We start from the raw sequence: 27,284 nt of genomic DNA on the forward strand, positions 1-27,284 counted from the left end.
CCGCTAGAGGGTGCCATGTTATCCTCATTCTACTGCCCCAGTAAGAGCTTCCGCTAGAGGGCGCCATGTTATCCTCATTCTACTGCCCAGGAAGAGCTGCCGCTAGAGGGCGCCATGTTATCCCCATTCTACTGCCCCAGGAAGAGCTGCCGCTAGAGGGCGCCATGCTATCCTCATTCTACTGCCCCAGGAAGAGCTGCCTCTAGAGGGCGCCCTGTTATCCCCATTCTACTGCCCCAGGAAGAGCTGCCGCTAGAGGGTGCCATGTTATCCTCATTCTACTGCCCCAGTAAGAGCTTCCGCTAGAGGGCACCATGTTTTCCTCATTCTACTGCCCCACGAAGAGCTGCCGCTAGAGGGCGCCATGTTATCCCCATTCTACTGCCCCTGTAACAGCTGCCGCTAGAGGGCGCCATGTTATTCTCATTCTACTGCCCCAGTAAGAGCTGCCGCTAGAGGGCGCCATGTTATCCTCATTCTACTGCCCCTGTATCAGCTGCCGCTAGAGGGCGCCATGTTATCCTCATTCTACTGCCCCAGTAAGAACTGCCGCTAGAGGGCGCCATGTTATCCCCATTCTACTGCCCCAGTAGGAGCTGCCACTAGAGGGCGCCATGTTATCCCAATTCTACTGCCACAGTAAGAGCTGCCGCTAGAGGGCGCCATGTTATCCTCATTATACTGCCCCAGTAAGAGCTTCCGCTAGAGGGCACCATGTTATCCTCATTCTACTGCCCCAATAAGAGCTGCCGCTAGAGGGCGCCATGTTATCCTCATTCTACTGCCACAGTAAGAGCTGCCGCTAGAGGGCACCATGTTATCCTCATTCTACTGCCCCAGTAAGAGCTTCCGCTAGAGGGCGCCATGTTATCCTCATTCTACTGCCCCAGTAAGAGCTTCCGCTAGAGGGCGCCATGTTATCCTCATTATACTGCCCCAGTAAGAGCTTCCGCTAGAGGGCACCATGTTATCCCCATTCTACTGCCCCAGTAAGAGCTGTCACTAGAGGGCGCCATGTTATCCCCATTCTACTGCCCCAGGAAGAGCTTCCGCTAGAGGGCGCCATGTTATCCCCATTCTACTGCCCCAGTAAGAGCTGCCGCTAGAGGGCGCCATGTTATCCTCATTCTACTGCCCCAGTAAGAGCTGCCGCTAGAGGGCGCCATGTTATCCCCATTCTACTGCCCCATTAAGAGCTGCCGCTAGAGGGCGCCATGTTATCCTCATTCTACTGCCTGAGTAAGAGCTGCCGCTAGAGGGCGCCATGTTATCCCCATTCTACTGCCCCAGTAAGAGCTGCCGCTAGAGGGCGCCATGTTATCCCCATTCTACTGCCCCAGTAAGAGCTGCCGCTAGAGGGCGCCATGTTATCCTCATTCTACTGCCTCAGTAAGAGCTGCCGCTAGAGGGCGCCATGTTATCCTCATTCTACTGCCTCAGTAAGAGCTGCCGCTAGAGGGCGCCATGTTATCCCCATTCTACTGCCCCAGGAAGAGCTTCCGCTAGAGGGCGCCATGTTATCCCCATTCTACTGCCCCAGTAAGAGCTGCCGCTAGAGGGCGCCATGTTATCCTCATTCTACTGCCCCAGTAAGAGCTGCCGCTAGAGGGCGCCATGTTATCCCCATTCTACTGCCCCAGTAAGAGCTGCCGCTAGAGGGCGCCATGTTATCCCCATTCTACTGCCCCAGTAAGAGCTGCCGCTAGAGGGCGCCATGCTATCCTCATTCTACTGCCCCAGGAAGAGCTGCCGCTAGAGGGTGCCATGTTATCCTCATTCTTCTGCCCCAGTAAGTGCTTCCGCTAGAGGGCGCCATGTTTTCCTCATTCTACTGCCCCAGTAAGAGCTTCCGCTAGAGGGCACCATGTTATCCTCATTCTACTGCCCCAGTAAGAGCTTCCGCTAGAGGGCGCCACGTTATCCTCATTCTACTGCCCCAGTAAGAGCTTCCGCTAGAGGGCGCCATGCTATCCTCATTCTACTGCCCAGGAAGAGCTGCCGCTAGAGGGCGCCATGTTATCCCCATTCTACTGCCCCAGGAAGAGCTGCCGCTAGAGGGCGCCACGTTATCCTCATTCTACTACCCCAGGAAGAGCTGCCTCTAGAGGGCGCCATGTTATCCCCATTCTACTGCCCCAGGAAGAGCTGCCGCTAGAGGGTGCCATGCTATCCTCATTCTACTGCCCCAGTAAGAGCTTCCGCTAGAGGGCGCCATGTTATCCTCATTCTACTGCCCCAGGAAGAGCTGCCGCTATAGGGCGCCACGTTATCCTCATTCTACTACCCCAGTAAGAGCTTCCGCTAGAGGGCGCCATGCTATCCTCATTCTACTGCCCCAGGAAGAGCTTCCGCTAGAGGGCGCCATGTTATCCTCATTCTACTGCCCCAGGAAGAGCTGCCGCTATAGGGCGCCACGTTATCCTCATTCTACTACCCCAGTAAGAGCTTCCGCTAGAGGGTGCCATGTTATCCCCATTCTACTGCCCCAGGAAGAGCTGCCGCTAGAGGGTGCCATGTTATCCTCATTCTTCTGCCCCAGTAAGAGCTTCCGCTAGAGGGCGCCATGTTTTCCTCATTCTACTGCCCCAGTAAGAGCTGCCGCTAGAGGGCGCCGTGTTATCCTCATTCTACTGCCCCAGTAAGAGCTTCCGCTAGAGGGCGCCATGTTTTCCTCATTCTACTGCCCCAGGAAGAGCTTCCGCTAGAGGGCGCCATGTTATCCCCATTCTACTGCCCCAGTAAGAGCTGCCACTAGAGGGTGCCATGTTATCCCCATTCTACTGCCCCAGGAAGAGCTGCCGCTAGAGGGCGCCATGTTATCCCCATTCTACTGCCCCAGGAAGAGCTGCCGCTAGAGGGCACCATGTTATCCCCATTCTACTGCCCCAGAAAGAACTGCCGCTAGAGGGCGCCATGTTATCCCCATTCTACTGCCCCAGTAAGAACTGCCGCTAGAGGGCGCCATGTTATCCCCATTCTACTGCCCCAGTAAGAACTGCCGCTAGAGGGCGCCATGTTATCCCCATTCTACTGCCCCTGTAAGAACTGCCGCTAGAGGGCGCCATGTTATCCTCATTCTACTGCCCCAGTAAGAGCTTCCGCTAGAGGGCGCCATGTTATCCTCATTCTACTGCCCCAGGAAGATATGCCGCTAAAAAGGGCGCCATGTTATCCCCATTCTACTACACCAGTAAGAGCTGCCGCTAGAGGGCGCCATTTTATCCCCATTCTACTGCCCCAGTAAGAGCTGCCGCTAGAGGGAACCATGTTATCCCCATTCTACTGCCCCAGTAAGAGCTGCCGCTAGAGGGCGCCATGTTATCCTCATTCTACTGCCCCAGTAAGAGCTTCCGCTAGAGGGCGCCATCCTATCCTCATTCTACTGCCCCAGGAAGAGCTGCCGCTAGAGGGCGCCATGTTATCCTCATTCTACTGCCCCAGTAAGAGCTTCCGCTAGAGGGCGCCATGTTTTCCTCATTCTACTGCCCCAGTAAGAGCTTCCGCTAGAGTGCACCATGTTATCCCCATTCTACTGCCCCAGGAAGAGCTGCCGCTAGAGGGCGCCGTGTTATCCCCATTCTACTGCCCCAGTAAGAGATTCCGCTAGAGGGCGCCACGTTATCCTCATTCTACTGCCCCAGTAAGAGCTTCCGCTAGAGGGCGCCATGCTATCCTCATTCTACTGCCCAGGAAGAGCTGCCGCTGGAGTGCACCATGTTATCCCCATTCTACTGCCCCAGGATGAGCTGCCTCTAGAGGGCGCCATGTTATCCCCATTCTATTGCCCCAGGAAGAGCTGCCGCTAGAGGGTGCCATGTTATCCTCATTCTACTGCCCCAGTAAGAGCTTCCGCTAGAGGGCGCCATGTTATCCTCATTCTACTGCCCCAGGAAGAGCTGCCGCTAGAGGGCACCATGTTATCCCCATTCTACTGCCCCAGTAAGAGCTTCCGCTAGAGGGCGCCATGTTATCCCCATTCTACTGCCCCAGGAAGAGCTGCCGCTGGAGTGCACCATGTTATCCCCATTCTACTGCCCCAGGAAGAGCTGCCTCTAGAGGGCGCCATGTTATCCCCATTCTACTGCCCCAGTAAGAGCTTCCGCTAGAGGGCGCCATCCTATCCTCATTCTACTGCCCCAGGAAGAGCTGCCTCTAGAGGGCGCCATGTTATCCCCATTCTACTGCCCCAGGAAGAGCTGCCGCTAGAGGGTGCCATGTTATCCTCATTCTACTGCCCCAGTAAGAGCTTCCGCTAGAGGGCGCCATGTTATCCTCATTCTACTGCCCCAGGAAGAGCTGCCGCTAGAGGGCGCCACGTTATCCTCATTCTACTACCCCAGTAAGAGCTTCCGCTAGAGGGCGCCATGCTATCCTCATTCTACTGCCCAGGAAGAGCTGCCGCTGGAGTGCACCATGTTATCCCCATTCTACTGCCCCAGGAAGAGCTGCCTCTAGAGGGCGCCATGTTATCCCCATTCTACTGCCCCAAGAAGAGCTGCCGCTAGAGGGTGCCATGTTATCCTCATTCTACTGCCCCAGGAAGAGCTGCCGCTAGAGGGCGCCACGTTATCCTCATTCTACTACCCCAGTAAGAGCTTCCGCTAGAGGGCGCCATGCTATCATCATTCTACTGCCCCAGGAAGAGCTGCCTCTAGAGGGCGCCATGTTATCCCCATTCTACTGCCCCAGGAAGAGCTGCCGCTAGAGGGCGCCATGTTATCCCCATTCTACTGCCCCAAGAAGAGCTGCCGCTAGAGGGCACCATGTTATCCCCATTCTACTGCCCCAGTAAGAGCTTCCGCTAGAGGGCGCCATGTTTTCCTCATTCTACTGCCCCACGAAGAGCTGCCGCTAGAGGGTGCCATGTTATCCTCATTCTACTGCCCCTGTAAGAGCTGCCGCTAGAGGGCGCCATGTTATCCCCATTCTACTGCCCCAGTAGGAGCTGCCGCTAGAGTGCGCCATGTTATCCCAATTCTTCTGCCACAGTAAGAGCTGCCGCTAGAGGGCACCATGTTATCCTCATTCCACTGCCCCAGTAAGAGCTGTCGCTAGAGGGCGCCATGTTTTCCTCATTCTACTGCCCCAGTAAGAGCTGTCGCTAGAGGGCACCATGTTATCCTCATTCTACTGCCCCAGTAAGAGCTGTCGCTAGAGGGCGCCATGTTATCCTCATTCTAGTGCCCCAGTAAGAGCTGCCGCTAGAGGGCGCCATGTTTTCCTCATTCTACTGCCCCAGTAAGAGCTGTCGCTAGAGGGCGCCATGTTTTCCTCATTCTACTGCCCCAGTAAGAGCTGTCGCTAGAGGGCGCCATGTTTTCCTCATTCTAGTGCCCCAGTAAGAGCTGCCGCTAGAGGGCGCCATGTTTTCCTCATTCTACTGCCCCAGTAAGAGCTGCCGCTAGAGGGCGCCATGTTTTCCTCATTCTACTGCCCCAGTAAGAGCTTCCGCTAGAGGGCGCCATGTTATCCACATTCTACTGCCCCAGTAAGAGCTGTCGCTAGAGGGCGCCATGTTATCCTCATTCTACTGCCCCAGTAAGAGCTGCCGCTAGAGGGCGCCATGTTTTCCTCATTCTAGTGTCCCAGTAAGAGCTGTCGCTAGAGGACGCCATGTTATCCTCATTCTACTGCCCCAGTAAGAGCTGCCGCCAGAGGGCGCCATGTTATCCCCATTCTACTGCCCCAGTAAGAGCTGCCGCTAGAGGGCGCCATGTTTTCCTCATTCTACTGCCCCAGGAAGAGCTGCCGCTAGAGGGCACCATGCTATCCCCAATTCTTCTGTCCCAGTAATAGCTGCCGCTAGAGGGCGCCATGTTATCCCCATTCTACTGCCCCAGTAAGACCTTCCGCTAGAGGACGCCATGTTATCCCCATTCTTCTGCCCTAGGAAGACCTGTCGCTAGAGGGCGCCATGCTATCACCATTCCTACTGCCCCAGTAAGAGCTGTCGCTAGATGGTGCCTTATTATCCCTATTGCTCTGCCCCAGAATTTCCCAGGAAGAGCTGCCGCTGTGTCGTCCGCTCATACCTCCGTAGAGCCTACCCGCTCCTCCTCATGCACAGTTTTCAGCCCTTATCTTCTCAAGACCATTGTATGGGGACACGATGGACCTTGTATCGTATCCACAGACAGGTCTATGAGAGAGATAACAGTATACAGGAAATGTCGCTTGACTTATGTTTCCTTTGTCTCCTGTAGAACGAAAAGGATGAAGAGCTGACGACTAAGGGCTTCATGAATCTGGTAAGTGGTGGTCCGCGGAGGAGGTCTCCTTTCTACATATTTACCATTTTAGGGGTTGTACCTTCCTAGCATTGGGTTGATGACACCACAAATACATAAACGAGGTTATGCTACCTGTCTAGGGAACCCCACTCAGGAAACATGGGGTTCCATCAAACGTTGCACTCTTCACATGGATCTGGAGCCACCATGCTGCTTCTCTTCAGTGTTGGATGTGATTTTCTGCTTTGTGCAGGCTTGGAATGATCTTAGACTCACCTGGGACCCCAAACAATACAGTGGTATCGAGACCCTGCGGATCCCTTCTGATCAGGTTTGGAAGCCAGATATCGTGCTCATGAACAAGTGAGTATGTTGATGAGGCAAGTTGCAGTGATGGCGCTCCTGCGGCCCCGGGTTCGCACCATCACCTCGTCTTTCTTCATTTTGGCAGCAATGACGGCGAGTTTGACATTGCATTAGCGGTGGAAGTCCTGATTAACTGGAAGGGCAATGTGACGTGGCACCCGCCATCCCTGTATCACAGCAGCTGCAGCATTGAGGTGAGGAGACATCTGCATCCTTCTGCCATATTGGCTTCTCAGGCCTCCACCCATGGTCGCTGACCTTCTCCATGGTCCTCTACATCCTTCTTGTCTAGGTGAAGTACTTTCCCTTTGACTGGCAGAACTGCAGCATGGTGTTCCGGTCTCAAACTTATGGAGCGGATGAAATCACGCTAGAGCATCCCCGAGATTCCCAAGGAAAGGAAATAACACAAGTGGTCATCTTTCCAAACACCTTCACGGGTGAGGACATGTTCATGGTGTGTGCGGGTCCCATTGCTGCATAGACCGTGGCTGATAAGACTCATATACTTTCAGAGAATGGTCAATGGGAGATTCGCCATCGATCTTCCCGGAAAAACACTCTCCCCACAGACCCGACCTATGAAGATATCACCTTCTACCTGGTGATTCGCCGCAAACCCTTGTTCTACATCGTCAACATCATTGTCCCGTGTGTCCTCATTACCATCCTCGCCATCTTTGTGTTTTATCTGCCCCCGGACGCAGGTAACAAACTGTCCTGACTGATGGGCTCATATCTCCACCGTAGGCAGCGGCGTAGAGGAGGGCTATTCAGGCTGGAAAGTGGGGTGATGAAGACGTAGCGGTGTAGTGGTGTATATAGACAGTGGTGTAGAAACGCAGGGTATATAGACAGTGGTGTAGTAGGGCGATATATACAGACAACAGAAAAGTAGTGCGGTATATACAGACAGTGGTGTAGTAGGACGGAGTATACAGACAACGATGTAGTAGGACGGTATATACAGACTGCGGTGTAATAGGACATTATATACAGGCAGCGATGTAGTAGGACGGTATATACAGACAGCGATGTAGTAGGACAGTATATACAGACAGCGGTGTAGTAGGACGGTATATACAGACAGCGATGTAGTAGGACGGTATATACAGACAGCGATGTAGTAGGACGGTATATACAGACTGCGGTGTAATAGGACATTATATACAGGCAGCGATGTAGTAGGACGGTATATACAGACAGCGATGTAGTAGGACGGTATATACAGGCAGCGATGTAGTAGGACAGTATATACAGACTGCGGTGTAATAGGACATTATATACAGGCAGCGATGTAGTAGGACGGTATATACAGACAGCGATGTAGTAGGACGGTATATACAGGCAGCGATGTAGTAGGACAGTATATACAGACTACGGTGTAATAGGACATTATATACAGGCAGCGATGTAGTAGGACGGTATATACAGGCAGCGATGTAGTAGGACGGTATATACAGACAGCGATGTAGTAGGACGGTATATACAGGCAGCGATGTAGTAGGACGGTATATACAGGCAGCGATGTAGTAGGACGGTATATACAGGCAGCGATGTAGTAGGACGGTATATACAGGCAGCGATGTAGTAGGACGGTATATACAGGCAGCGATGTAGTAGGACGGTATATACAGGCAGCGATGTAGTAGGACGGTATATACAGGCAGCGGTGTAGTAGGACGGTATATACAGACAGCGATGTAGTAGGACGGTATATACAGGCAGCGATGTAGTAGGACGGTATATACAGGCAGCGATGTAGTAGGACGGTATATACAGGCAGCGATGTAGTAGGACGGTATATACAGGCAGCGATGTAGTAGGACGGTATATACAGGCAGCGATGTAGTAGGACGGTATATACAGGCAGCGATGTAGTAGGATGGTATATACGGACAGCGGTTTAGTAGGACGGTATATACAGACAGCGATGTAGTACTGCAGTGTATACAGACAGCGGTGTAGTAGGACGGTATATACAGACAGCTGTGTAGTAGGACGGTATATAAAGTCAGTGGTGTAGTACTGCAGTGTATACAGACCGCGGTGTAGTAGGACGGTATATACAGACAGCGATGTAGTAATACTGTATATACAGACAGCTGTGTAGTAGGACGGTATATAAAGTCAGTGGTGTAGTACTGCAGTGTATACAGACCGCGGTGTAGTAGGACGGTATATACAGACCGCGGTGTAGTAGGACGGTATATACAGACCGCGGTGTAGTAGGACGGTATATACAGACAGCGATGTAGTACTGCAGTGTATACAGACCGCGGTGTAGTAGGACGGTATATACAGACAGCGATGTAGTAGGACAGTATATACAGACAGCGGTGTAGTAGGACGGTATATACAGACAGCGATGTAGTAGGACAGTATATACAGACAGCGGTGTAGTAGGACGGTATATACAGACAGCGATGTAGTAGGACAGTATATACAGACAGCGGTGTAGTAGGACGGTATATACAGACAGCGATGTAGTAGGACAGTATATACAGACAGCGGTGTAGTAGGACGGTATATACAGACTGCGGTGTAGTAGGACAGTATATACAGACAGCGGTGTAGTAGGACGGTATATACAGACAGCGATGTAGTAGGACAGTATATACAGACAGCGGTGTAGTAGGACAGTATATACAGACAGCGGTGTAGTAGGACGGTATATACAGACAGCGATGTAGTAGGACAGTATATACAGACAGCGGTGTAGTAGGACGGTATATACAGACAGCGATGTAGTAGGACAGTATATACAGACAGCTGTGTAGTAGGATGGTATATAAAGTCAGTGGTGTAGTACTGCAGTGTATACAGGCAGCGGTGTAGTAGGATGGTATATACAGACAGCGATGTAGTACTGCAGTGTATACAGACAGCGGTGTAGTAGGACGGTATATACAGACAGCTGTGTAGTAGGACGGTATATAAAGTCAGTGGTGTAGTACTGCAGTGTATACAGGCAGCGGTGTAGTAGGATGGTATATACAGACAGCGATGTAGTACTGCAGTGTATACAGACAGCGGTGTAGTAGGACGGTATATACAGACAGCTGTGTAGTAGGACGGTATATAAAGTCAGTGGTGTAGTACTGCAGTGTATACAGACCGCGGTGTAGTAGGACGGTATATACAGACAGCGATGTAGTAGGATGGTATATACAGGCAGCAGTGTAGTACTACAGTGTATACAGGCAGCGGTGTAGTAGGACGGTATATACAGACAGCGATGTAGTACTGCAGTGTATACAGACAGCGGTGTAGTTGGACGGTATATACAGACAGCTGTGTAGTAGGACGGTATATAAAGTCAGTGGTGTAGTACTGCAGTGTATACAGACCGCGGTGTAGTAGGACGGTATATACAGACAGCGATGTAGTAGGACGGTATATACAGGCAGCAGTGTAGTACTGCAGTGTATACAGGCAGCGGTGTAGTAGGACGGTATATACAGACAGCGATGTAGTACTGCAGTGTATACAGACAGCGGTGTAGTTGGACGGTATATACAGACAGCTGTGTAGTAGGACGGTATATAAAGTCAGTGGTGTAGTACTGCAGTGTATACAGGCAGCGGTGTAGTAGGACGGTATATACAGACAGCGATGTAGTACTGCAGTGTATACAGACAGCGGTGTAGTAGGACGGTATATACAGACAGCGGTGTAGTAGGACGGTATATACAGGCAGCGGTGTAGTACTGCAGTATATACAGGCAGCGGTGTAGTAGGACGGTATATACAGGCAGCGGTGTAGTAGGACGATATATACAGGCAGCAGTGTAGTACTACAGTGTATACAGACAGCAGTATAGTAGGACAGTATATACAGACAGCGGTGTAGTAGGACGCTGTATATGCTGTTGTTCCATGGTTTACCCTCTGGTCGTCCTTCCTATTCCGTGTCCCTCCAGGTGAGAAGATGACCCTCTCCATCTTCGCCCTCCTCACCCTCACCGTCTTCCTGCTGCTTTTGGCCGATAAGGTCCCGGAGACCTCGTTGGCCGTTCCCATCATCGTCAACTACCTGATGTTCGCTATGATCCTCGTCACCTTCTCTGTCATCCTGAGTGTGGTGGTCCTGAATCTGCACCACCGCTCCCCTAACACCCACCATATGCCCCAGTGGGTGCGGCAGGTATGGTGTGCTGCGTGCGTGGTGCTCCACATGTGTGAGGCAGTGTATCGGGGAGAAGAGCTCAACTTGTGTTAATGTTGCCCTTCTATGTTAAGATCTTCATCCTACTTCTGCCCCGATATCTCGGGATCAGTCGTCCTAAGCCTGAGCCACCCGTAGTGACCCTTCCACCAGTACGGACAGTTGCTGCTCCACGACACGCAGACGAGTACTTTATACGGAGGCCTGAAAATGACTTCATCTTCCCCAAACCAGAACGGTAGGTAACGAGCCTCAGCCATCTGCATACGATGACACATCTACTCCTTAGTGAGGTGATGATGGTAACAGGGAGGCCAGCGGGTGTACTGGGGGTGATGGATAATAGAGGGGGACTCCAGGCTCCCATACTGTAGAGGTCAGCGGTGCCCACCCTGGGTGTGAGATCATTTACTCAGGGTGACGTGTAGAGATGAGTGAACCTTTCAAGATTCGGTTGGGATCGGCAAATGCGCCATTGTTCGCAGAATGGTTCGTCGAACATATCCAAAACCCACTGACTTCAATGGGAGGCAAAAACAAACGCATAGACAACACCTGCGGGGGGCCAAAAAGCTGCCAAAACAGCTAAAATTAGGGGCAGATACCAGGAAAAGTGGCATCAATTTACCCATCAATTGCTCTATAAATAAATCATTAAAAATAAAGAAAAATTTACATGGGTTCCTCTCTATTTTTCATAACCAGCAAAGCAAAACTGACAGCTGTGGGCAGAAACCCTCAGTTGTCAGCATTAGCAGGGCTGGTTATCAAGAATAGAGGGATCGGAAATGCTGTTTTTTTTCATTATTTAAATAAATGATGAAAAAAAATAGCAGGCGTGGGGTCCCCACCATTTTTGACAACCAGCCAAGCTAAAGCAGACAGCTGGGGGCTGGTATTCTCAGGCTGGTAAGGGTCCATGAATATTGCCCCCCACCTAAAAATAGCAGCTTGCAGCCGCTGAGATAAGGCACATCTATTAGATGTGTTCTGTCCCCACATGAGGCGAATGGAGGTGTCGTTGACTAATAAGGGTTGTGAGAGATAATCGTACCTTCAGTATTTTCCTCCACGTGAGGCAGACAGGACCAATGCTGCTCAGCGTCCGGAGAGATGATGCACTCCAGGGATTGTGCAATCCAGACTTGTTCATTTGGAAATCTAGACATACAGCGCATAACTGGTAATACAGTACTTTCTCCAGAAATGCAGGTGTAGACAAGGTACAGTAAGATGTAGCACCAAGTATGACTGCAAGTGTGAGCAACAAAAGGTCGAAAAACTGATGCCTTCCTAAGCCCAGTTCAAGAGCGTCCTCTCACAACAGAAAGTAGACTGAAAATGAAATGGCTGCCAGAGGAAGAGAAGACTTGACCCCTGAACTGGAAGTGAAAGACATGCCCATAAGAATAAATGAATAACAAGCTGCCATACAGAAAAAGGCCATTGGGTGGCAGCAGAGTAAAATATAGCAACATATATAGAACAGCACACTCCCAGTCTGAAATTCCGTAAGGGATTTCACTATATTAATGTCCTTGAAATAATGTCCAACAACCTAGAAAATGAAACCAAACATGCATGCAATTTCATAACAACTTTAAACGAGATAAGATATTAATTTAAGTCAGATCCTGAGATAATCCAAAGGAAACCCATCTCCGGATCAGAGAAGCCACACTAGGCCAAACTATCTCTGACCCAACTGTAATCCAATGGGCAAATGTACTATTGCAGAGTTCTGTTCATAACTTATCCTACCGGAATGTCCTCTGTAGAGAGTGGTTTTTGGCAGACGTGCCAACCATGATAGTCTTTGTCTCCATGTGAATTGTGATAAGACCTCGCAATGTGGACTAACCTTGCGATAGTCTTGACGAGTTTCATCCATTTGGAAAAGCGTTCGAAGCGCTGGCAACCGAAGGTGGAGGTTGGTTTAGTGTTCGTGGCCAGAGCACTGACCTCGGAACGGACTTCTGGATCATCATCCGGATCCTGAATGCTGAAGACTTCCTGTAAACATTTACTTCCCTTCTGTTCCAGCAGAAACTTTGGACCTGAAAGCCAAGAAGAATTAGCCAAACAATTTATAGACATAGGTCTAATGGCATGGTCGGCTGCATTAAGTTCAGATGGGATATAGTGCCACTGTTCAGGTTTGGAAGACCTTCTTATTCTCTCAATGTAGTTACTGACGTACACGTAGAAGCGCATTGTTTGGTTGTAGATGTAACCTAAGACAACTTTACTGTCACTGTAGTATTGTACATCATCTTGTGAGTGTCCAGCTCATGCTGAATAAAGTCTGCGAGTTCTACTGCAAGCACAGCCCCACAGAGTTCCAGTCTGGGAATAGTGTGGTCAGGCTTGGGAGCCAACTTAGCCTTGCCGAAAACGAAACCAACGTGATCTTGATTGTCAGATCCCGTTACCTTCAGGTATACAACAGCTGCAATGGCCTCCGTGGATGCATCCGAGAACACATGGAGTTCCGTCCTAGTGCTAGCAGCAAGTGAGATTCCAGCGTAGCATCTCGGTATATGGATTTCATCCAAAGCACACAAAGACTGCTTCCAGGTTTCCCATTTCGATTCCTTATCAGGAGGGAGTGGGGCAACCCAATCCTTGACAGTTTCGGAAAGCTGTCTCAGAAGGGATTTACCTTGTATGCTAATTCGTGCCAAGAATCCCAGTGGGTCATATAAGCTATTTACCACTGACAGGACACCACGTTTAGTGAATGGTTTGTCTGCACAGTTGATTTGGAATCCGAAGGTGTCGGCTGACAGGTTCCACCTCAGGCCTAAGCTTCTCTGCACAGGCGGACGGTTTGGTCGCAGGTCTATGTCCTTGAATCCAGGTGCGTGGTCACTTGACTCAAAGGCTCTCATGACAGCCAGGCAGTTTGAAGCAATTTTGTACAGTCTAAGCTTAGCTCGGTACAGCATATGTTGGGTCCTTTTAAGTAGGTCGATTGCCGCTTCTTCTGTAGGTAGAGACTTTAGTCCATCATCTACGTAGAAGTCTTTCTCTACAAAGTCTCAGGCGTCTGTTCCATACTCACTCTCCTAATGCGGTTCTCCGCAGGCCATATGTTGCCACTGCGGGTGGAGGGCTGTTCCCAAATACGTGCACCCGCATGCGATACTCCACCATCTCTTTGCTGGGGTCATTGTCCTCGTACCACAGGAACCTGAGGAAATTCCTGTGGTCCTCTCTGACTATGAAACAGTGGAACATCTGTTCGATGTCGGCGGTGATGGCAATGGGCTCTTTCCGGGACCTCATCAACACTCCTACTAGGTTGTCAGATTAGGACCTGTGAGGAGGACATCATTGAAAGATACGCCTTGATGTTTGGCGCTTGAATCAAAGACAACTCTAATTTGCTTAGGTTTTTTCGGGTGATATACTCCAAATGAGGGTAGGTACCAGCACTCCTCGTTTTCCTTTAAGGGAGGCGCTGGCTCCGCATGGTTGTTATGGAATATTTTACCCATGAAGGTGACGATGTGTTCTTTCATCTCCGGTTTATTGCTTAGTGTGCGCTGGTGAGAGTTGAATCTGGACAAGGCTTGTTCACGATTGTTTGGGAGCCTTACCCTGGTAGCTCGGAAGGCTAAGGGGAAAAACCCAGTGATTGGTCTCATCCTTAAGGAACTCATTGTCCATTATCCTGACAAATTTCTTGTCTTCCATAGACGGGGCTACTTTGTTGTCATCCTTAGTGGTACGAAACACCGATCTTCCCAAGTCGTCTGCATAGGGAGAAGGGATAACATCAGGCAGCTGTACAGGATCTGGAAGCTTTTCCTTCACCTCACAGTGATGAGGACATGGTTTGCAGAAGGTAGTGTGCCCGTCTCGGCGTACGTACGTCTTAAAGGAGTGGACTCCTGTTTGGTCCAAGCATACATTTCCTATGACTACCCACCCCAAGTCAAGTCTCTGGGTGTAGGGGGCGTAGTCAGGACCATTACACTGTTGGCGGACCTTATGTATCCTTAAATTATCTCTGCCGAGCAGAAGTAGGATTTCAGCATCTGTGTCCAAAGGTGGGATAACGCTGGCTAGGTGCCTTAAGTGTGGTTGGTGGAAAGCTGCTTCCGGGGTAGGGATCTCATCTCTTTGGTCTGGTATTTGATCGCATTCGATTAGCGTAGGTAGGGGTATTTCTACATCTCCATTGACGGGAGAAGTGATGAAACCTTGTGCTTGTAAGGATTTGGAGAAGAATCCGAAAGTGGACCCTCTGGGTCATGACTCTGGAGCCCCCGAGGACGAGTGGACCAGATGTAACCACCCCCTATACAGGGAGCGTTAGGAGCAGGTCCAAGGGGGAATGGAGACACAACAGCTAGAGCTAAAGGGGTGACCAAAAAATAAAAGAGGGAGACAGAGGACTAGCAATAGGGAACTTGAGAAGTAAGATATATATGGGATCACTGGAGAGGAACAAGGGAACCACGAGGCTGCAAAAAAAAAACAAAAAGAAAGAGCTAAAGAACAGGGATACCAACAGGAAGGGAAAACAGACACGGGACTAGAGAAAGGGCAGGTAATGCGGAGACACAAAAAGGACCGGAGCACTGGACAAACACGGCGGAGACACAAAGCCGGCAAAGCTGAAACTAAGGACAAACACAGCGGGAACACATAGCGGGCAAAGCACAACCAGCAAGGAGAATGGCACAGAGACCGGGGGAGCCTAGGGCATAGGTACGCTGAACAAAGCTCAGAGAAACCTACAAACCAAAGGCGTCTTACCTGGAAAGACGCTGAGAAGAAATACCTGATGGGCGCCGCCATGTTGGGGCGGGGCCATCAGGTCGTAACCTCCCAGGAGGCTCTGCGGCACAGGAAACGCGACTGCGCATGCGCGAAGAACCCAGACGCCGCGTCCCAGCGAAGAAAGAAGCAGAGCGGCGAGAAACAGAGTTGCGAGCGCGCCGAGGGATAGGAGAAGACAGGTGAGTATGTGCGGTCATAACAGTGCTCTTCTGCCGCTAGTCTCTATGCGCCCCAAGCAAGTATTCAGAGTGTAGGGGGTTGCTGGTCCCTTGATTCTAAAGGCTTCAAAGAACTTAGGTCCACCTAGGGATCGATTGCTCTGATCGTCAATGATGGCATACATTTTTACTGCCTTCTCTCGTTGCCCTTCTGGATAGATTCTGATTAGGCATATCCTGGCACAGCATTTAGCACTTTGATTCTCCCCACATACCTCTGAGCATGAGCAGGAAACAGCTGTGGTGGACTTGGCGTGATTCTGTGGCTCCCCGCCATGGCTTGTAGCGGGACTAGAGGTAACTGTGACTGCTGGATCGCTGGTGGCTGAGGCTGGGTGCAAGGATAATGGGTGTCTGTCGCTGTGACACTCTTCACACTTAATGGCAGGTTTACAGTCCTTGGCCATGTGTTCTGATGAAGCGCAGCACTTGAAACATACCCCAAGTTCGCTGAGGATTTTCTTGCGCTCCTGCATGGTTTTGGACCTGAAGCCTCTACGTTTGTTCAGTGAGTGTGGTTTTTTTGTGGATGGGACACTCACGATTGAAAAACATCCCTCGACGGAATAGTGTACTGCTTGTCGGCAGGTACTGCAGGAAATGGCAGGTTAGTCTTTCTGACGCTTACACTGTTCCTCGAGTCCTTGCGTCTATGTGTGATGCTTTCATACCTTGATGAAGGTGTTGCTGGAGCTGCAGTGTTAGACTCCAGGAAGTCGAGGCTAGGGTCATTCCTCATTTGGGCTTGTTTGTCAATGAACTTGCAGAACTGAATGAACGGAGGAAAGGTGACGTCATGTGACCTTTTATACCTGGAGACGCACACTGCCCACTTCTCTTGCAGACTATGTGGCAGCTTTGAGACGATTGGGTTCACCCCAGGGGCAGTGTCCAGGTAGCACAGTCCAGACAGACGAGGGTCTCTTTTAGCAAGTTCCAGCTCCATAAGCAGGTCACTTAAGTCCAGAAGCTTGTGGGCTTCCTTAAGGTTGATCCTTGGAACATTCTGCAGTCTCTTGAATAGGGACTTTTCTATGACTTCAGCGCTACCGTAGGTTCTTTCGAGTCTCTGCCAGGCCGCAGCGAGACCTGCTTCAGCCTGCCCCACATAGACAGTCCTAAGACTCTTGATACGATTTGTGGATTCAGGACCCAACCATTTCACTATGAGGTCGAGCTCCTGCTCCACGGATAGGTTGAGATCAGCAATGGCGGCCTTGAAGGTTGCTTTCCAGGCTCTGTAGTTCTCTGCACAGTCGTCGAATTTTGAGAGGCTAGTGCTGATTAGCTCCCTGCTGACCATGAACCTGGCAAGCTCGGACTTGTCTGATCCTTCACTCCTTGTTACCGTAGTAGCTTGTGGTGCCCCTCGGGCGTATAAGCTGTGTGGCGTGGAAGGGTGAATGGTTCCCGGGTAGAATGATGTCGCTGCGGGGTTGAGCTGTGGTTTAACCTTTGGAGATTCCGATGACTGCTGCTTGAACTGTGGAGGCGGGCTGGAGTGTGCCTTGCGGTCATCTTGATGTGATAACTGCTCCTGAGGGGGTACATCACGGCGTTGGTCTTGGGTCTCTGTAGGGGCTGTGGGCGATACTGGCACCATAGGTTGGGCTGACTTGGACGTTTCCGCAATGTTGGGTTGAATGTCGCTGGAGAAGGTGTGCGCTGCAGGCATCTGTTTCTGCACATAGTCTCTGGTATGAACAGCTGGGTCGTCTTCTTCCTGTGGTGGCAGGCAAATCGGGTCGAGGTTATGCTTCAATGCTTGCTCGAGTATTTTTACTTCGGATAATGCGATTTCTTCCTCCATTTCTGTTTGAACAATCTTTGCTCGAGCCTCTCTTTCTGCTTTTGCCTCTGCTTCAAGAATCTTTGCTCGGGCCTCTGCTTCTGCTTGAAGAATCTTTGCTCGAGCCTCTGCTTCTGCTTTCTTTGCTTCTGCCTTCCTGGCTTATGCCTGTACTTTCTTGACTTCTGCCTCTGCTTCTGCTTTCTTTTCTGTGTATGAACGTCTTAGTTTGGATCGCTCTGTGTTTAAACGGGCCTCTAGGATTCTGTCACTGGGGGCTGAAGTTCTTGAGCAGGATGATTGGTATGACCGAACAGAGTGTTTGGATGAGGCTGACCTGTGCGATCTAGTTTCTTGCAGGTGGGCGATACGAAGCTCCACTTCATCTTTGGCGTCTTGCACAGCGGCGTCCCTTCCTCTGTCCGTGGAATCTGCCTTGCTTAACTCTGATAGGACTTCATCGATTTTAGAGTCTTTTAGGAAGGCAGCGTACTTTGCGGACAGTCTCTTGTATCTGCTGTGAGCCATGTCTAGCTGTCTTATAGTGTCCTGTAAACTCACTGCATCATCTTTGTGGCATTGGACGCTTGACATGAGGGAGGCAACTCATTCCCATAGGTCATCCAGGTTGTCATTGAACTCATCCCTTGTGGAATGGTAATTCTCGAGGACCTTTAATGTTGGCTTGAAGGAGCATACTGGTCGTGCATCTAGGGTCTGCTGCAGATGCAGGCTCTGCTTCCTGGTCTTCATAATGGACCATATCAGATTGTATTTGCTCTGTTTCAGCATTGGGGAACCGCGTAAGGTCCTTTTCGGCCATTTTGATTTAAGGTGCGCTGTCTCTTTAAGAAACTAAATCTTTGAATTGGGGGCTGGAAATCATGGTGCAGCTTAGCTGCGACCCTCTGATAAGATTCCCAAGGTGTTTTTGGAGAATTGTGGGGTTCTGCATTCCGACAATCTGCAGCGATGTGATATAATACACAGAGAGTCTTTATGCACAATGCAGTCTGAGGCGATGCTGCAGGAGATTTCTTAGCACAGCAGGGCTGAAGTATGTGAGCAGGCAGAGCGTGGGCACATGGATAGGGATATAAGGATGATTCTGGCCGGGCTTCAAGGCAGTCTTTCGACTGTTCTGTCCCCACATGAGGCGAGTGGAGGTGTCGTTGACTAATAAGGATTGTGAGAGATAATCGTACCTTCAGTAATTTCCTCCACTTGAGGCAGACAGGACCAATGCTGCTCAGCGTCCGGAGAGATGATGCACTCCAGGGATTGTGTAATTCAGACTTGTTTATTTGGAAATCTGGACATACAGTCGATAACTGGTAATACAGTACTTTCTCCAGAAATGCAGGTGTAGACAAGGTACAGTAAGATGTAGCACCAAGTATGACTGCAAGTGTGAGCAACAAAAGGTCGAAAGACTGATGCCTTCCTAAGCCCGGTTCAAGTGTGTCCTCTCACAACAGTAAGTAAACTAAACATGAAATGGCTGCCAGAGGAAGAGAAGACTTGACCCCTGAACCGGAAGTAAAGACATGCCCTCAAGAATAAATGAATAACAAGCTGCCATACGGAAAAAGGCCATTGGGTGGCAGAGGAGTAAAATATAACAACATACAGTGGGGCAAAAAAGTATTTAGTCAGTCAGCAATAGTGCAAGTTCCACCACTTAAAAAGATGAGAGGCGTCTGTAATTTACATCATAGGTAGACCTCAACTATGGGAGACAAACTGAGAAAAAAAAAATCCAGAAAATCACATTGTCTGTTTTTTTATCATTTTTTTTGCATATTATGGTGGAAAATAAGTATTTGGTCAGAAACAAACAATCAAGATTTCTGGCTCTCACAGACCTGTAACTTCTTCTTTAAGAGTCTCCTCTTTCCTCCACTCATTACCTGTAGTAATGGCACCTGTTTAAACTTGTTATCAGTATAAAAAGACACCTGTGCACACCCTCAAACAGTCTGACTCCAAACTCCACTATGGTGAAGACCAAAGAGCTGTCAAAGGACACCAGAAACAAAATTGTAGCCCTGCGCCAGGCTGGGAAGACTGAATCTGCAATAGCCAACCAGCTTGGAGTGAAGAAATCAACAGTGGGAGCAATAATTAGAAAATGGAAGACATACAAGACCACTGATAATCTCCCTCGATCTGGGGCTCCACGCAAAATCCCACCCCGTGGGGTCAGAATGATCACAAGAACGGTGAGCAAAAATCCCAGGACCACGCATGGGGACCTAGTGAATGAACTGCAGAGAGCTGGGACCAATGTAACAAGGCCTACCATAAATAACACACTACGCCACCATGGACTCAGATCCTGCAGTGCCAGACGTGTCCCACTGCTTAAGCCAGTACATGTCCGGGCCCGTCTGAAGTTTGCTAGAGAGCATTTGGATGATCCAGAGGAGTTTTGGGAGAATGTCCTATGGTCTGATGAAACCAAACTGGAACTGTTTGGTAGAAACACAACTTGTCGTGTTTGGAGGAAAAAGAATACTGAGTTGCATCCATCAAACACCATACCTACTGTAAAGCATGGTGGTGGAAACCTCATGCTTTGGGGCTGTTTCTCTGCAAAGGGGCCAGGACGACTGATCCGGGTACATGAAAGAATGAATGGGGCCATGTATCGTGAGATTTTGAGTGCAAATCTCCTTCCATCAGCAAGGGCATTGAAGATGAAACGTGGCTGGGTCTTTCAACATGACAATGATCCAAAGCACACCGCCAGGGCAACGAAGGAGTGGCTTCGTAAGAAGCATTTCAAGGTCCTGGAGTGGCCTAGCCAGTCTCCAGATCTCAACCCTATAGAAAACCTTTGGAGGGAGTTGAAAGTCCGTGTTGCCAAGCGAAAAGCCAAAAACATCACTGCTCTAGAGGAGATCTGCATGGAGGAATGGGCCAACATACCAACAACAGTGTGTGGCAACCTTGTGAAGACTTACAGAAAACGTTTGACCTCTGTCATTGCCAACAAAGGATATATTACAAAGTATTGAGATGAAATTTTGTTTCTGACCAAATACTTATTTTCCACCATAATATGCAAATAAAATGTTAAAAAAACAGACAATGTGATTTTCTGGATTTTTTTTTCTCAGTTTGTCTCCCATAGTTGAGGTCTACCTATGATGTAAATTACAGACGCCTCTCATCTTTTTAAGTGGTGGAACTTGCACTATTGCTGACTGACTAAATACTTTTTTGCCCCACTGTATATGGAACAGCACAAGATGCACCAATCCTGGTGCCTTGCCTGGCTCATCCCACTTGCCCTGTGTCGGTGGCAAGTGGGGTTCATATTTGTGATGTCAACACAATACAAAGGTGACATCAAGCCCATAGCTTAATAACAGAGATGCGAAAACTCATGAATGTGCTGCTGCAAGCGCATCCTCAGAGACCAGAAGTGACGTCATCAAGGTTTCCGCCGGTCACTGAGGCTGTGTTCTGAACTGCGGTGACCTCAGTGAGATCCCTGCTAGCACCATCAAAAAGTCTCATGGTGCAGTGCTGATCTTACCACAGTGTTGGTCACCTCAGTTGAGGGGTGCATCTGGGAACGTAGCCTTGGTGACCGGCAGTAACATTGATGCCGTCAACTCTGGTCACTGATGCTGTGCTCACAGCAGCTCTTTCCCTAGTGGTTCTCAGCCTAGATGGTCGCATCTTGGCACTGTCCAGGTTGAAAATTGTTTATCCCCAGATATGGATTACGGCGTGGGACAGAGTGACAGACAGATGAGGGATATTTATTTTATTACAGGAGACGAGGGCTTCAAAGGAATGGGCAATAACGTGAGTATGTTTTAATTTAGATTCATTCATTAAAGGTGTCTGCGTCATTCTTTCAAGTGAAGGACTTTATTCTGGCTATGTCTTTACCATTTAGCTATAGGATTAGTAATGGATAGGTGTCTTATAGATGTCTCTCCATTGCTAAGCCATGGGCTTGATGTCACTGGGTAATACAAAGGTGACATCAACCCCACAAATATGAACCCCATTTGCCATCGCCACGAGGCAAGTGGGAAGAGACGGGCAAAGCACCAGCATTGGAGCATCTAATAGATGGGTGGCTGCCGAGTACTATATTTAGGCTAGGGGTGCCATAGCCATGGCCCCTTACCAGCCTCAAAATGCCAGCCCCCGGCTGTCTGCTTTAGCTTGGCTGGTTGTCAAAACTGGGGTCGACCCCACGCTGTTTTTTAAAATTATTTATGTAAATAATAAAAAAATACAGAGTGGTGATCTATTCTTGATTACCAGCCTTACTGAAGCTGACTGCTGAGGTTGCAGGCCGCAGCTGTCAGTTTTGCCTGGCTGGTTATCAAAAATACATGGGAACCCATATCAATTTTTTTATTTATAGCGCAGGCGGTGGCTGATGAATACTCCCATTAACAGTTAAATATAACTCAACATTATCCCCTGCTAGCGCTGATTGCAGCTTGAGCACGAACAGTGATGGGAGATGCCTTCAGCACCCGGTGCCGGGGAACAGCGCGTACAGTACCGCTGATTCCCAGGCGCCAGTACTTGTCACACTAATGACACAGGCATGTAATCCGTAAGTGATCAGTGTTTGGGACGTTTTGCGGCCCGTGCTGCTACCAGAAACACTGGCATCTGAAAGAACCCTTAATGAACTTGGTCATTTACCAAAGTTTGACCGATATTTGCAGAATTTTAAGAAAAAAGCACAAACACGAATCTGAATGTGCAAAGTTTGTGCCAAATTTGAGATTGGCAAACGTTTTCCGAATAAGTCCATTCATCTCTAGTGCCCACCACATGTATGAGGCCGCGGATCGTGGGTGATGGGGGATAATAGCGGGGGACTCCAAGCTCCATTACTGTTGAGGCCCGCAGTGACCACCCCAGGTGTGGGGCTGTGTACCAGGCGTGAAGGGTAAAAGTGGGGAACTCCAGGCTCTCATACTGCGGAGGCCAGCATTGCCCACTCTTGCTGTGGGTTCGTTTAACAGGGACTGATTTCTGGAGTCCTCTGACCACTCAGGTACCAGGCGGAGGCCTTCTCCAGAGACATGAAGTGGTTCCTGGATGGTCCCAGTCTGGGTCTCACTCTACCTCCAGATCTACAGTCAGCGGTCAGCGCCATCCGGTACCTCGCCCAGCAGCTGCAGGAGCAGGAGGACTATGATGCTGTGAGTATCGTGCAAGTGGGGGGCACTAAAGGCAACTGTACCATAATACCACCAGTTACTAACCAGAAAAGAGAAGCCATGGGGCAAGAGGATGGAGAACAACAAAGTATTAATATTATAGACCTAGAGACTAAGATCCGCCAGGAGTAATAATAATATTATAACCCAATAGACTGAGATCCGTCAGGAGTAATAATAGTATTATAGCCCTATAGACTGAGCTCTGCCAGGAGTAATAATAGTATTATAGCCCTATAGACTGAGCTCTGCCAGGAGTAATAATAGTATTATAGCCCTATAGACTGAGATCCGTCAGGAGTAATAATAGTATTATAGCCCTATAGACTGAGCTCCTCCAGGAGTAATAATAGTATTATAGCCCTATAGACTGAGCTCTGCCAGGAGTAATAATAGTATTATAGCCCTATAGACTGAGATCCGTCAGGAGTAATAATAGTATTATAGCCCTATAGACTGAGCTCCTCCAGGAGTAATAATAGTATTATAGCCCTATAGACTGAGCTCTGCCAGGAGTAATAATAGTATTATAGCCCTATAGACTGAGATCCGTCAGGAGTAATAATAGTATTATAGCCCTATAGACTGAGCTCCTCCAGGAGTAATAATAGTATTATAGCCCTATAGACTAAAATCCGCCAGGAGTAATAATAGTATTATAGCCCTATAGACTGAGCTCCTCCAGGAGTAATAATAGTATTATAGCCCTATAGACTGAGCTCTGCCAGGAGTAATAATAGTATTATAGCCCTATAGACTGAGATCCGTCAGGAGTAATAATAGTATTATAGCCCTATAGACTGAGCTCTGCCAGGAGTAATAATAGTATTATAGCCCTATAGACTGAGATCCGTCAGGAGTAATAATAGTATTATAGCCCTATAGACTGAGCTCTGCCAGGAGTAATAATAGTATTATAGCCCTATAGACTGAGCTCCTCCAGAAGTAATAATAGTATTATAGCCCTATAGACTGAGCTCCTCCAGGAGTAATAATAGTATTATAGCCCTATAGACTGAGCTCCTCCAGGAGTAATAATAGTATTATAGCCCTATAGACTGAGCTCTGCCAGGAGTAATAATAGTATTATAGCCCTATAGACTGAGATCCGTCAGGAGTAATAATAGTATTATAGCCCTATAGACTGAGCTCTGCCAGGAGTAATAATAGTATTATAGCCCTATAGACTGAGATCCGTCAGGAGTAATAATAGTATTATAGCCCTATAGACTGAGCTCTGCCAGGAGTAATAATAGTATTATAGCCCTATAGACTGAGATCCGTCAGGAGTAATAATAGTATTATAGCCCTATAGACTGAGCTCTGCCAGGAGTAATAATAGTATTATAGCCCTATAGACTGAGCTCCTCCAGAAGTAATAATAGTATTATAGCCCTATAGACTGAGCTCCTCCAGGAGTAATAATAGTATTATAGCCCTATAGACTGAGCTCCTCCAGGAGTAATAATAGTATTATAGCCCTATAGACTGAGCTCTGCCAGGAGTAATAATAGTATTATAGCCCTATAGACTGAGATCCGTCAGGAGTAATAATAGTATTATAGCCCTATAGACTGAGCTCTGCCAGGAGTAATAATAGTATTATAGCCCTATAGACTGAGATCCGTCAGGAGTAATAATAGTATTATAGCCCTATAGACTGAGCTCTGCCAGGAGTAATAATAGTATTATAGCCCTATAGACTGAGATCCGTCAGGAGTAATAATAGTATTATAGCCCTATAGACTGAGCTCCTCCAGGAGTAATAATAGTATTATAGCCCTATAGACTGAGATCCGTCAGGAGTAATAATAGTATTATAGCCCTATAGACTGAGCTCTGCCAGGAGTAATAATAGTATTATAGCCCTATAGACTGAGATCCGTCAGGAGTAATAATAGTATTATAGCCCTATAGACTGAGCTCTGCCAGGAGTAATAATAGTATTATAGCCCTATAGACTGAGCTCCTCCAGGAGTAATAATAGTATTATAGCCCTATAGACTGAGCTCTGCCAGGAGTAATAATAGTATTATAGCCCTATAGACTGAGCTCCTCCAGGAGTAATAATAGTAATATAGCCCTATAGACTAAAATCCGCCAGGAGTAATAATAGTATTATAGCCCTATAGACTAAAATCCGCCAGGAGTAATATTAGTATTATAGCCCTATAGACTGAGCTCCTTCAGGAGTAATAATAGTATTATAGCCCTATAGACTGAGCTCCTCCAGGTGTAATAATAGTATTATAGCCCTATAGACTAAAATCCGCCAGGAGTAATATTAGTATTATAGCCCTATAGACTGAGCTCCTTCAGGAGTAATAATAGTATTATAGCCCTATAGACTGAGCTCCTCCAGGAGTAATATTAGTATTATAGCCCTATAGACTGAGCTCCTCCAGGTGTAATAATAGTATTATAGCCCTATAGACTAAAATCCGCCAGGAGTAATAATAGTATTATAGCCCTATAGACTGAGCTCCTCCAGGAGTAATGATAGTATTATAGCCCTATAGACTGAGCTCCTCCAGGAGTAATAATAGTATTATAGCCCTATAGACTGAGCTCCTCCAGGAGTAATAATAGTATTATAGCCCTATAGACTGTGCTCTGCCAGGAGTAATAATAGTATTATAGCCCTTTAGACTGTGCTCTGCCAGGAGTAATAATAGTATTATAGCCCTATAGACTGAGCTCCTCCAGGAGTAATAATAGTATTATAGCCCTATAGACTGAGCTCCTCCAGGAGTAATAATAGTATTATAGCCCTATAGACTGAGCTCCTCCAGGAGTAATAATAGTATTATAGCCCTATAGACTGTGCTCTGCCAGGAGTAATAATAGTATTATAGCCCTTTAGACTGTGCTCTGCCAGGAGTAATAATAGTATTATAGCCCTATAGACTGAGCTCCTCCAGGAGTAATAATAGTATTATAGCCCTATAGACTGTGCTCTGCCAGGAGTAATAATAGTATTATAGCCCTATAGACTGAGCTCCTCCCGGAGTAATAATAGTATTATAGCCCTATAGACTGAGCTCCTCCAGGAGTAATAATAGTATTATAGCCCTATAGACTGTGCTCTGCCAGGAGTAATAATAGTATTATAGCCCTTTAGACTGTGCTCTGCCAGGAGTAATAATAGTATTATAGCCCTATAGACTGAGCTCCTCCAGGAGTAATAATAGTATTATAGCCCTATAGACTGAGCTCCTCCAGAAGTAATATTAGTATTATAGCCCTATAGACTGAGCTCCTCCAGAAGTAATAATAGTATTATAGCCCTATAGACTGAGCTCCGTCAGGAGTAATAATAGTATTATAGCCCTATAGACTGTGCTCTGCCAGGAGTAATAATAGTATTATAGCCCTATAGACTGAGCTCCTCCAGAAGTAATAAAAGAATTATAACCCTATAGACTGAGCTCCTTCAGGAGTAATAATAGTATTATAGCCCTATAGACTGAGCTCCTCCAGAAGTAATAATAGAATTATAGCCCTATAGACTGTGCTCTGCCAGGAGTAATAATAGTATTATAGCCCTATAGACTGTGCTCTGCCAGGAGTAATAATAGTATTATAGCCCTATAGACTGTGCTCTGCCAGGAGTAATAATAGTATTATAGCCCTTTAGACTGTGCTCTGCCAGGAGTAATAATAGTATTATAGCCCTATAGACTGAGCTCCTCCAGAAGTAATAATAGTATTATAGCCCTATAGACTGAGCTCCTCCAGAAGTAATAATAGTATTATAGCCCTATAGACTGAGCTCCGTCAGGAGTAATAATAGTATTATAGCCCTATAGACTGTGCTCTGCCAGGAGTAATAATAGTATTATAGCCCTATAGACTGAGCTCCTTCAGGAGTAATAATAGTATTATAGCCCTATAGACTGAGCTCCTTCAGGAGTAATAATAGTATTATAGCCCTATAGACTGAGCTCCTCCAGGAGTAATAATAGTATTATATCCCTATAGACTGAGCTCCTCCAGGAGTAATAATAGTATTATAGCCCTATAGACTGAGCTCCTTCAGAAGTAATAATAGTATTATAGCCCTATAGACTGTGCTCTGCCAGGAGTAATAATAGTATTATAGCCCTATAGACTGAGCTCCTCCAGGAGTAATAATGGTATTATAGCCCTATAGACTGAGCTCCTCCCGGAGTAATAATAGTATTATAGCCCTATAGACTGAGCTCCTTCAGGAGTAATAATAGTATTATAGCCCTTTAGACTGTGCTCTGCCAGGAGTAATAATAGTGTTATAGCCCTATAGACTGAGCTCCTCCAGGAGTAATAATAGTATTATAGCCCTATAGACTGTGCTCTGCCAGGAGTAATAATAGTATTATAGCCCTATAGACTGAGCTCCTCCAGGAGTAATAATGGTATTATAGCCCTATAGACTGAGCTCCTCCCGGAGTAATAATAGTATTATAGCCCTATAGACTGAGCTCCTCCAGGAGTAATAATAGTATTATAGCCCTTTAGACTGTGCTCTGCCAGGAG

At 48.0% G+C, this 27,284-nt stretch overlaps 1 protein-coding gene across 3 annotated transcripts in view; it reads left to right on the plus strand.

Annotated features, from left to right (window-relative positions):
* CHRNB1 (cholinergic receptor nicotinic beta 1 subunit) overlaps window positions 1-27,284 on the plus strand; it is a 101,345-nt gene that overhangs the window by 71,257 nt on the left and 2,804 nt on the right. For all 3 annotated transcript variants that reach the window (XM_069767591.1, XM_069767592.1, XM_069767593.1), the window contains 8 exons: window positions 6,204-6,248; window positions 6,484-6,593; window positions 6,682-6,790; window positions 6,889-7,036; window positions 7,112-7,303; window positions 10,520-10,743; window positions 10,839-11,002; window positions 22,604-22,751. In XM_069767591.1, the coding sequence (XP_069623692.1) occupies window positions 6,204-6,248; window positions 6,484-6,593; window positions 6,682-6,790; window positions 6,889-7,036; window positions 7,112-7,303; window positions 10,520-10,743; window positions 10,839-11,002; window positions 22,604-22,751 (1,140 nt within the window). The remainder of the gene's footprint in view (window positions 1-6,203; window positions 6,249-6,483; window positions 6,594-6,681; window positions 6,791-6,888; window positions 7,037-7,111; window positions 7,304-10,519; window positions 10,744-10,838; window positions 11,003-22,603; window positions 22,752-27,284) is intronic.

The sequence above is a fragment of the Ranitomeya imitator genome, chromosome 4, assembly GCF_032444005.1.
Source record: "Ranitomeya imitator isolate aRanImi1 chromosome 4, aRanImi1.pri, whole genome shotgun sequence".
NCBI lineage: Eukaryota > Metazoa > Chordata > Amphibia > Anura > Dendrobatidae > Ranitomeya > Ranitomeya imitator.